Raw genomic sequence first — 11,993 nt, 5'->3', positions numbered from 1 at the left:
CAATATGGGAATTATTGATATTTATGTCAGACTGCCAGCACTCCTCCTCTGGCTTCATTCTCCCCCTTGTGTGCAAACAACATACTTTTAGGCCACCCCTGCTTCAGTTGGGCCACCCCTGTCAAAAAAAAGTCTGGACACGCCCCTGTTTACCGTAGAAATTGCCAAACCTATTGTCATTGTTCAGTCGGTCAATTTGTCTCATAACTTTCTCTTCATTTTTTTGTGTGCACACCCCCCACATGTGAAGTGATTTTCTTCGTGACGCTTTTTGACGAGCTTGTGATCAAACTTCTGCTCTCGATCTTTTCATTGACTTTGAATTTGTATTCACTTATTTCTAAATTGACTTCATCGGAAGCAATGAGCACACATTATGGCATTTTGGCATTAGCCCGGACCTGTCATAGCACAGCCTATGTGAGTTGTTTGACTATGGTGAGAAATACTCAGGTACAAAAAGGACGCATGCTTGCAACAGAAGAGTTGTTTCTTCAATGCCATGAATTTGAACAGTGTAGTTTAAACCTGTCGCCTACTGCTCTAGGCATTGTCCTTGATCACTTGTTGATGCTCAATAGATGATGGTGAAAAAAACAACACATGACATCAGCTGCTGCTGTACCCGCTTTGCTTCGTGAAATCAGGACCTACAGTAAGTATTCTAGTTTCAGGATAGACATTTTTCAAAAGCCTTTTTTTTTTTTTTTTTTTTTTTTCGCCATAGTACTCTGAAGCGTTTTGTGCTGGTTTCCAGTGATTTTGAATCTGCTTTCACTGTATTCAAAAATGTTGCTCTTTGGGTGTCTATAAACTAAGACTATGTTCCAGTGCTTTTCTCCAACAAAAAAAAGACGTGGGAAAAAGGAGGTTTGATGAAATGCATTTGAAAGGCAATCCATACATCTGGTTGCTGCGGTTTCCATGGCAGCAAGTCCAGTTTGACGGACCAGACACCCTTTTCTCTGGTAACGACATCAAACCTCTGTGTTATGTTCCTCCTGTCCTCGTTTGTTTCTGAATATGCTGCCTATAAATATCATCAAGAAACAAATGAGTGCTCATTTTACTTTTGTTTGTGATCAAATGTTGGATTGTGTCCCCCCCCCCCCGTAAGAACTGTGCTGCTGCTTTAGTTGTGCCAATTATTCAGAAAAGCTTTATTCTGAGTTATGTTTTCAAAGGAAATTAAACTGAAAGCTTCTTGTCTCTGATCATGCGAGTGTATTTGACATGTGTTTTGATTGTTTTCTGTATGGATGGCAATGATGCTTAGCAGTCCATCCAACATTGTTGATTGAATGAGTTTCAAACACATCACTGCTTTCTTCTGGATGAATTTTAATCACTGAATGTTAATCAGTGTCCTGACTTTGCCTCTGGCACCTTCATCGTTTCAAAAATGTGGTGTTTTTTTTTTTTTTTTTTGTTTCCGCACAACTTTGATTACATGCCAAGCTAAACTGTTTTATTTGACAGCCTTTAGCCTTTGTGTCCTCATTTAGTGCTTGGAAGTGACTGTCAGCATGCTAAAATAATGAGAGATGGCGTTGATTGAACCAGGTGAAACGTTTAACCTGATCAGCATCGTCCTGCAACCATAATCGTATCATGCTGAGAACACGAAATTAACAAAGCGCTTCACCTCAATTTAAGCCCTGTCCTGTCCAGTTGGGGACAAATGCCTGATTTCCTCTCTGTTGTGCCTGCATTTAAAGACATACAGGCACCAAAACGGAGCGTTCTGAGAGCTGGTTTCTACAGGGTCACAAACCTCCTCTGGTGCTTGAGTCATGGTATACTTTTACTTTGATTAAAGCACAGCACACATGATTCATTCAGACCACAGGGGACTGTTTTAAATGTCTTAAACATTTGTAACACATTTGATCAAGACCAAAATATTTTTTTGGGACAGATAAAGGAGTTTGCATCTGAAAACGTTCAATAATTTGAATCACAACCTTCAGATTATTTTTTAATTATTATGACATGTTTGATAGGATTGATCTCTGTAGTATTTGTAAGTAAAAGGACTCCTTAACTTTTCATATTTTGGCACAGTCGTGGCTGCGTCAAATTTGCAGTCTCATGGGAAGTTTTTGGAAAATTAATAATCAGCAAATGCAAGCTATTTACGGAGCTGGTCAAGGCGTTTATTCATCATTTGCAGCCTGCAGTGCTTTTGTGCATCTTTAGCCACCAGGGGGCAGTGACGCCTCTGAGCCAAATAAGTTGAAAGCTGAACGAGCCTAGAGTTCAAAGGAGAGCTTGCTGTGATGTTGTGGCAAGTAAACGGGCGTGTGAAGCCTTGATGTGACTATGAGTGGTCATTAGGCAAACATTTAAATAAAAAAATCAAGTACACGCCATTGAAACTGATGTGCATTTATGACTTCATTTGATACAGTCTTATAAGCTGCGTGGTAATAGAACATTTGGAAACGCATAACTATCCGGGAAATGGGAATATTGGAGTTTAGGGAAGTCTTGGCTCTTTCATATTTAAAGATAGTTCTATCTGTTTCATCATTTATTCCTTAGTTAATTTGCCTGAATTATTGAGATGATCCCAAAAAAACATAGGGAGTTTGCAAAGAGCAGAAGAGGATAAAAAAATGACGTAGTCTGCGACTAGTGAAGATGCATTTTGTTTTCCACTCTGACAAATGTCATGCAATTGTGATCCAGGTATCTATGTAGCGTGTGCACGGTGTATGAGTCATGCAAGATGTTCATCTTCTAAAATGTTCACCAGCAGCAGCAGCAGCAGCAGCAACACAAGCAGCAGACAGCGTCACCCCACCACTCTGGTACCCACACAGACGTTTGAGAGAGAGAGAGAGAGAGAGAGAGAGAGAGAGAGAGGAGGGCGCTGCTGAATTAAGTCGTTTGGACTCCCACCGCTGGACTGATCACACTGATTGATCGTCGGGTGCGTCCCGGAGGATCCCCTTCGACGAGCTCAGTGGACCGGTGGGGGCGGGGTGGGAAAGACCACTGTATGGTCGCAGGTGACATACAGAAGTAGCCTAAGTGTGTGGGTGGATGAGGAAGTTCAGCAAACGGATTGATGATCACACACCTACTGTACTGTACTGGCAACTATCGCAGCAGCGGCAGCAGAAAAAAAAAACTCCTGGACCTCAAATTTAAGATCGGGGGGGATTCATGGATGGGAAAATGACAATCAAGTTTGTGATAATCTTATTCATACTTCTTCTTCTTGATCAAGGTGCTAGGTGAGTCTACTTTGCACCTTCCATGTGCATGTTCATAATCGGAGAGGTGTTTCTTTTAACGCTTTAAAAGTTCACAGGCGAATGATGGATGATTTAACTGCGCATTTTCTGTGAATGAGTCTGACTGATCATGCATGGTGGGTTTTTTTTTTTTTTTTTTTTTTGAAAGGGGCTTTCCCCGCGCGCGCGCACCGTACACATACACACAGACACAGAAGCACGCACAGGAGCAAACAGGAAAAAATAACAGCAACCATTTACTGCTCTGACTGAATACAGACTGAATATCATTAACAGGATGGATATACCGCAGTATAAGCAATATAGTTTGCGTGTACTGCTTTACAGTGCGACAAAGTTTCCCATCATATCACAGCTATTGTTTTAATAAATAGATTTAAGGTGACACTTCACGATAAACAACCCCCAAACCCCCTCTTTTATTACACATTTACAGTTGTGATCTTCTGGAATATGGCGCCGATGATGAAGATCACTACCATGCCACCGTCAATCAAATGCTGGTACCCAGGTCACACCAGGAGGACGCCACACTTATACTGAACAACTTACTCAAGGAGTATGATAAGAATCTACGGCCGGACATAGGGGGTAAGATTACTTTTGATTGATTTCACTTTAAGGCTTGTTAATAATAATAATAATAATAAAAATAAAAAAAAGGCGTTAAAACTTTCCAGTTGTGTTGGCGCATCCGGCGCTGTCCGTGGTTCTGAATCTGGGGACGCAGGAGGTTTATCCATAGGTAGCTTTTTAAAGCTGTTGTTTTTTTTGTTTTTTTTTTTGTTTATTGCCTGTTCTAGTTTTTGTTTTGTTTTTTTAATACAATGTAGCGATTCCCAACCAAGATCCCATTTATGATAAAAATGTACTGTCCATCTTTTTAAGGGATTCAATTCAGAATTACATTTCATAGTGTATTTCCTAACACTGTTAGACTGATATACTGACAGAAAGTTGTCTGACTCCACCATGTGTAGGTGGAAATATACCCAATATTCAGCTAGTTACTGCTGGATCTTCTTCTGGTTGACCTTGATCACAATTTAGCAAGATAGAAAATGGTAAAGGGTTGGTTGTATGTCGCACAGTGAAAACATGTTCACAAGTGTGATACACATTATCCCTCTACTGTAGCTCGTGGTGATATCTGAAGGCAGAGTACAGCTATGCCATGCTAAGCTCTTGTGCAGTTCAACGTCTAGGTCGCATCATGAAGGTGTTAAGCCTAACTTCAAGAGATTGGATTCACGACCAGTTTTAACCTGACTACCCACTCACTGACTGCGTGACCCCAGGCCACAGCTTTTCGACAACATGTCAATATACTGAACAAAGATATTTGCATATTCGCAACCTCAAATTATGCATGTCTAAAATAAAAAATATACTGGAGAAACAAAAACAGAAATGAAGCTCTGTACTGTATATTTGCCTTTACGATCAGATCTATCTCTCGTTCACACATTCCTGCTGTCATTTTCTGGGCTGTCATTGGGTAATCAGTTGCATCGTCAGCGGTCTTCATTGTCAATATTATCATTCAGCTCCACTTTAAATATGAAGCCAAACGTGTACTGCCTTAAAAGTACTAACACAGCTTTAAAAGTGAATAATAGATCCAAAATGAAGTTTGTGTAATGAAGACGCTTGGGTTTTATATAAACACCTCCCGGTCTTTGTTGGTAATTGTGTGGCAGGGGACTTACTGCAGACGTTTGATGACCAAAAGGAAAGAATTCAGACATAGTGAGCTATATAGGCTGATGATTTTTTTTTTTTAAACATAGCTGTCGAAAGAGGAAAAGTGGCACCAAAACATCTAAAAGTTGGTGCAAAGACGAAGCCTTCAAGTTTTTTATTTTTTTTTTATTTTGTAAATCTATCAAACTGTTCTTTGATTGATGTAGGGGGGAAAAAACATTTTTCTGTGCTCACTTTCACTTCTCACATTTAGGTAAGTACATTGAGGTCAAGCTGATTCGACCTAGTGTTATTGTCTTGATGAAATATTCTTTTATCTTATTTGCACCCACATCATTTCTGAAATACAATGGAGCTCCAAGCTTGGTTGGCAAGACACGAAGTGCTCTTTCAAAGAGGCAGGAAAGGCTGGCTGCTATTCAAATGATAACAAGTTTAATCCTATGAACGATTGAGGAGGTTCTCTGTGTGAAGTGTGTACACATTACCAAAGTCTATTTTATTGTCAATGCTTCTCAGGAGTCTTTTAAATACAGAAGTACTAACGTGGAGGAAGGTTGTTGGATTTGTTGACTAGGGGAGCGAGAGTCAAGTGGATTCTTTATGATGGTGGTGTTGAGTGTATGGCTCTTTGTCTGACAGAATGCATTAAATCAGTCCAATAGTCCCTTGACTGAGATGTCGTGTTTACAATCTGTAACATGCATACACAATCAGAGGACGAGTGGATCTTTTATGCGGGAATCATTTGGGAATTGCTCTACTCTACATTTTGAATAAAACCATGTGTGAGTATTAATTTTTCAGTTGTTTTGATTGCCTGCTGTCGTGTTTCTGGCGGTGTACTGTCACATGTTCTCCTCCCACATGTCGGGGAACATGTTCGTTCATTGTGAACACAAAAAGGCTATAAAATCAAATCTCAAAAACCAGTCTGTGGTTTAACCGTGGTAGAGTCGCTATTGTTTCTTAATCACGAAGGTTGGAGGTTCGAGCCCAGCTCCTCCCCCACAACATCTTGCCTTAAAGTTCTCACATGAAACACTGAACGCCTGGATTGCTCCCAAATGAATAAACAGCATCAAATGAATGAGCTGGTTACTGCTGATGGGTGCTTGACACAGTCAGGTCTGCTGCTATCAAAAGCCTCAGGTTTCGACAGCCAGCCATACCCTTACTTGGTAGGAGTGTAAGCCAGATAGCGATAGCCGCATCAGCAATGTAACAGAGTGACAGAACAGCACAAAGCAGTGTAGCCTTCCCATATAGCCAATGAAAAAGAAGAATGCGACTTACACAATTAAGGATGAAATTTTGATTGGATTTAGCTGACAAACCTCAGCATCGTCCATGAAATGTTAATGCATGCAGGTTAGGAGAGGTAGCCAAACACACACACACACACACACACACACACACACACACAAACACATTTGAAGATGATGCTGGGTCAAAGACAGATCTGGGACATTGAAGTCATTGTAAAATGATCTCATCATCTCGCGCACACACAAACAAAAACACACAACTGCTCACATCAAAAAGTAGAGTCGATAAGCTCTCTCGTAATTGGTCAGTCATTCGGCTATATTTTCTCGGATATGTCCCGCCCCTTTGACCATATTGGGAATGCTACAGTCAGTCCAAGAGCAGCTTGTGCTTGCTACAACGAGCCAATGGGCTTGGATCAGTGACTTATTTGTCTTGTGATGTCACAAACCCATTTGAACACACCGAACCTAAAACCATTTATATTACATTTGGGTCATGATTTCTTATCAAGGAGTCTGTGGTGATTCACACGCTGATGGCAGAGGATGTTATATACAGTGCTCTTCAGTATTAACTAAATACAGAGTTCACTTTCAAGAGAACCTTCAGACTGAAGAAAATACTTTGGTCTAAAATTAATGAAAGAATTAAGAACCGAATGAACCGGGGTTGCGTCTCAGAATGGAGATAAGTCCTACAAATGGCTGCACTGTAAGGGAGGGTGGGGGTGAAGCCCTCATTGTACCTCTAATCCAAGTTGCTAATAATGCAGAAACTTCAAAACAGACAATTTGTGAACTACATTCTGTAACATTTTTAAAACAATGTTTATCCATTTAATTTTTGATGGCTCATTTGCGCAGACTGTCTTTGTCGTCTTGCAACCATCCTCTGATTAGTACCAAATTTTCAAGAATTGAGAAAAAAATCTTTTGATAAAAGCTTGTTGAGAATTTTTATCTCTTATCCAAGATTCAACATAACAGGGTTATTATCGTAGTCCCTTTTTTCATTTTGCCCCCGTCTCCTCCAGTCTTGAAACGTCAGCAGCGAGTCTAATTTTCATATAAAGTGGGGAACTGGTCCACTTGTGAAAAAGCGACCCACATTTCCCCCGAGAAGAACAAGTGTTGAGCCTCACCTTAACCAATAACAAGCAGCTCGCCTTAGATGACGATGAAATGCCTTTGTGTCCCTATTGTGTCACTTTTCCTTTTGGATGCAGGGTGTGATCAGTGTCTGCGATCTGTGCAATCCTCATGTACGGCGTGAAGACGTGTGTGTGTGTGTGTGTGTGTGTGTGTGTGTGTGTATGTGGGATGAGTGTGTCAGTGTTTGTGTGCGCTCACCAGGGAATTGAGGACAAAGCGGGCTAGAACGGAGAGCTTTGCATGCTGTGAGGTCTCTGCAGCCACGCACAGTTCGAAAGCAGAGGATGATTTAAGGGGTTCAATTAATTGGATCTGAGCAGCAATCTAAAAATACACCAGTTCTTTCACAAATTATGAAGGACTGTAAGTTTAAGCCAGCCTTTGTGCCCATCAGCATGGAGATAATGACTTCAGGGAGATTGTAAAGGCACGTGGCTGAGTAACATGAACCTTACATGCTTGGCTTAATAAATTGGGAGTTTCTTCTCACACACTAATTTGGTTAAATACTTGTAGAGGCTGAGGCCATCGGTCATCTCCTAACCGGAAGGTCGGGGGTTCGATCCCCAGTTCCTGCACCTACATATCCAACTGCTTCCTTCCTCTGCGGTGTGTGAATGTGTATGAAAGGGACTTATTAAGGGTTATTTCTCATGGTCACATTGATTATAAACCTCTGCCATCAGTGTGACCTGCTGTGTGAAAGCATTTCAGTTCGGAAAAGAAAAGCGCTCTTTAACCTCAAGCCATTTTCCTATTCAGAAAGAATCTCCTGCTGCTTTAAATGCAGGCACCAACAGCCAACTATGAAAAAAAAGTTTAGACCTCTAATTATGGCTGCCTATTTATAGTCCCTCAAAAAGATCAGGACTTTTGCACGAGTGGCAATTGTCATTATAAGAAACCCTATGAAGCCAGAAATCTGTTCATTGAATTGGACTAAACTGAGTAATGACAAGGTGTAAGCACTCCCCATTCCCCCTCTGGCTTGCACTCACACTGCTCCAGGAATAAACCGGGCCTGAGCCGGAGCTTAGTTTACAAGACAGACAATTTTTTTTTTGCACGGACAAGTCTGCTGACTGTTTGGCTTATTTTAGTCAGATAGAGCCGTAACGCCCCAGAGGCCGTATATTCACATGGCCTCTCAAGTACAAAGAGTCAATCCGAGTGACAAAAATCCAAGAAAATTATTGGATTCAGGCTTTAGAGTTTATCAATCTGAGGAGAAAAGAGAGAAATGTTTGTCAAACACTACATGAAGATTCTCATTAAATCACTGTTGGGCCCAACAGGTGAAAACTCCATTCCATCTGCAGAGTCTCAGTGCACCTTTAAGAAAAAGCTAAAGACCCAGCTGAATAGCTGACGCCTTAGACACCGAGCATGCTCAAGCGCAGTTTAGGTCTAAATTTCCTTTTCTGAAAAGAAAAGTCTGTCAGTTATGAAACCATTAAAGAAGAACTGGAAAGTTAATCTAATCAGCAGAAGACACTTTGGCTGAAAAACTCTGTCCAACTGGCAGAGACGACGCTGAAAATCTTCGGAAGGATTCCCAGTGCTGATTGCAACAGAAACGATTGCTTCGCAGCCAAACAAGTGAGGAATACACGAGTAAAAAAAAAAAAAAGACACAAGATGTCCGTTTTAAAAACAAGAACTGCTGATTTTTTTTTTGCAGTCATCTGTCCTGAATTATATGCTCTTTTTTCCCCTCTGGTTGGATACAGGCTGGTAAATTCAGTCAACCCCCGACAGCTTTTCAATATAACCAGGTTGCTCATCCAGCTGCAGCCTGTGTGTGTGATCGCAGCAAAGCTGATGTCAGCCATAGCTAACACGCTATTGATCTACACTGACTGACCGGGTTGCTGCAGTCATATCTACCATGATTGTCCTCTTTGTCTGGCGCTGACAATTAAGTCTGTGGAGTGAAAAAGGAAAGGCTGTGGGTGCATATCAATAGGAGGTGATTGTGTCGTTTGTGTGTTACTGTAGCCAAAAAGGCAGCTACTGTTTGAAGTTGTTCCCCATGTCTATATATATTCATCGCTTTTTGTTTATTTATAAGATTCTTCGGTTTGGCTTGCCTCCCGACGCTTAAACACACAAAGGGTGTGTGCATTATTAAGACGCGTGATTGTGTCGCTAAAGAGAAGACCTTTGATTTGATAAAAGCCAGCTGTGTGTCAGGAAAAAAAAAAGAGAAAAGAAACGGAAACCTGCTCAGACATCGTTGCCTTGCTCTGTTTCCTGTCTCTGTTTCCTGTCTCTCTCTCTCTCTGCCGCCTCATTTTCCATCTGTTTCTTTCAACCCTCCTTTCAGTCACCTCGCTCTTCTGTCTCGACATGAGCCTTCACATTTAGCCTCCAAACCTTCCCCCCGACTTACGATGACTTGCTGGATGTTGCCAAGTAATTCACGCAAGAATTTGTCGTGCACATTTGAACGACAAGTGGAAAGTCTGACCCACTTTGCATCCTATATTAAAATCTCATATATTTGTTTCTGAAATCTTGTCACATTCAATTACTCTGGGAGAAGCATTAGAGCAGAGGATGGGATGTGGGCGCCACAGCGTTTGGTTTCAGTGAATTCTACTCCTATCCTTGTACATTATAGTGAGCAGCCTTAAATTTCCCCTCTTGTTTGATAAAAGATTTAGATGTAAGCTTTGTTTTATTAAAGCATAAAACCAGAGGAAATCAGATTTGAGGACTCTTCGGCTTTGTGCAGACTGCCGCCCAAATCCGATTTTTCCCCAAATCTGATCAGAATCCGATTTAACTGACTGTTTGATTCATGACTTTTGGACGGAATAGAGGAGAAGTTAACTCTGTGATCCACTGAGACGTAATCCTACGCTACATTAGACTTCATATACTTTGCAAAAAAAAAAACCCAAAAAACTGAGACCTATCAATTTTTTTCTCTAGACCTAAAAGAGATGCTTTTTGCTCGCCGAGCTCAAACCTTTGTGACTTTGACGCTGACTCGGCCCTGGCAGGCCCCCCCCCTCCTTGAACCTCAAAGAGCTGACATTTGGCACAGCGGCGACACCTCACTAGCTGAAAGGACAATCCTCAGCTGGGCCTCCTCAATATTTCAAGTCCACTGACATTTCATTAGATGAAGAGAAGTTTAAGTCTTGACAAATGCTTCTTCCCACATCTAAGCTGACCCCGTTAGGTGAGCTGACAATCACCTGTGGGAAGAATATGTTGGAGCCACACACACACACACACACACACACACACACACACACACACACACACACACAGACTCAGATGCAGCTGGCATTAAAGGTGCCACAAGAAGCTATTCGTAATTGTACATCTTAAAAGCACGACTAAAGTGCTCCCGGCGCCTTTTCTGTCTCTGTTGAAGAATATCAGTACAAATTAATCATTCACTTTACTGACTGTAATGTAAAATAACGCGGGGACACATGAACGTGTCCTCCCCCCTCTCTCAAACCCATCCGGGAGCGCCACGATAAAAGACTTTCACAGGTTGATCTCTTATGGCCAACATAAGCTGCTCCGGAGCAGGTTAGGTGTGCGGTGGAAGTTACTGTGGCGATACACCAAGGTAAGAAGTGAACGACCCTGAAGTTGCCTCACTAACCTCAAATCCTGCTTCTCCAGATTGATTGTATGAAATTTAAAACACATGTTTTTTTTAAGCATTTCCAGTCTATTTCAGATTCAACAAGGACATTAGAAAATCGACGTAGAAGGCCTGCATTAGACACAATACAAACTGTCCCAGTCACCAGGGTCATTGGTCATTGTTCCATGTGTCCTGCTCCTATTAAATGAAAAGCCTTTTTTAGTTTTGCACTGCCCAGAAGGCTGTGTTGTAGTAGAACATTTGTATCAGGGTCAGATTTATTGATAGAGTATAATGTGCACGTGTGAATGCAAGGGACATGACTTGAGGCTTTATCAGATTTTACAGTTCCGGTGCGAAAAAAAAAAGGAATATGAAGTAGTCTCTCTAAACAGACTGAAAGTTAGAGGAGGTGCAGTAAACCCTGTTGCTCACCATTTGGTTTGATAGTGTTTCTTTTTAAGAATTATTCAGTGTGTTGACCTCCAAAAGGTGTATAGATGAAATAAACGTGGAGGACTGAGGATGGTTGTCGGGACTCTAATTGTATAGTTGCCTATTCGTTTTCCGACCACCACAATAATGTGAGGCAACTTCATCTTGTTCATTTACTCATATATATATATATATATATATATATATATATATAAATCGTCTTATTTAGGATACAGTACACTGCCCAAATATACTTCATTCCATTTCATTTATCAAAACAAGCTACAAATGGCGATTCATTTTCCATCTGGACATACTTCTCATGTAATGTGTTGTCACGGGTATTCATGTCATGTTGTCATCACTTCATGTTGGAGATGCCCGCCTGTGTGTTGACAGGCAATGTGCCCACAAGAACAGGCTCTTACCCATTATAAGACTTCATAATAGTTCAACTTAACGGCATAAAAATAGCACCAAAAAAAAAACATTCAAAACACCTCCCCCTTAATGCTTCAAATGTGGAGATATCTGCCAAGTTCAATTCCTGCTGAA

At 41.1% G+C, this 11,993-nt stretch overlaps 1 protein-coding gene across 1 annotated transcript in view; it reads left to right on the top strand.

The window, feature by feature from the left end:
- The first annotated feature begins 2,552 nt into the window (after window positions 1–2,552).
- The window catches only part of LOC306818344 (gamma-aminobutyric acid receptor subunit gamma-3-like), a 45,410-nt gene continuing 35,969 nt past the window's right edge, over window positions 2,553–11,993 (top strand). The window contains exons 1-2 of the mRNA XM_079335895.1: window positions 2,553–3,242; window positions 3,700–3,854. Coding sequence (XP_079192021.1) covers window positions 3,172–3,242; window positions 3,700–3,854 — 226 coding nt within the window. The 5' untranslated portion in view covers window positions 2,553–3,171. The remainder of the gene's footprint in view (window positions 3,243–3,699; window positions 3,855–11,993) is intronic.

This window comes from Symphodus melops (assembly GCF_947650265.1).
Source record: "Symphodus melops genome assembly, chromosome: 23".
In the NCBI taxonomy this organism is placed as follows: domain Eukaryota; kingdom Metazoa; phylum Chordata; class Actinopteri; order Labriformes; family Labridae; genus Symphodus; species Symphodus melops.
Note: the sequence above shows the minus strand (reverse complement) of the source record. Positions and strands in the feature narration are given on the sequence as shown.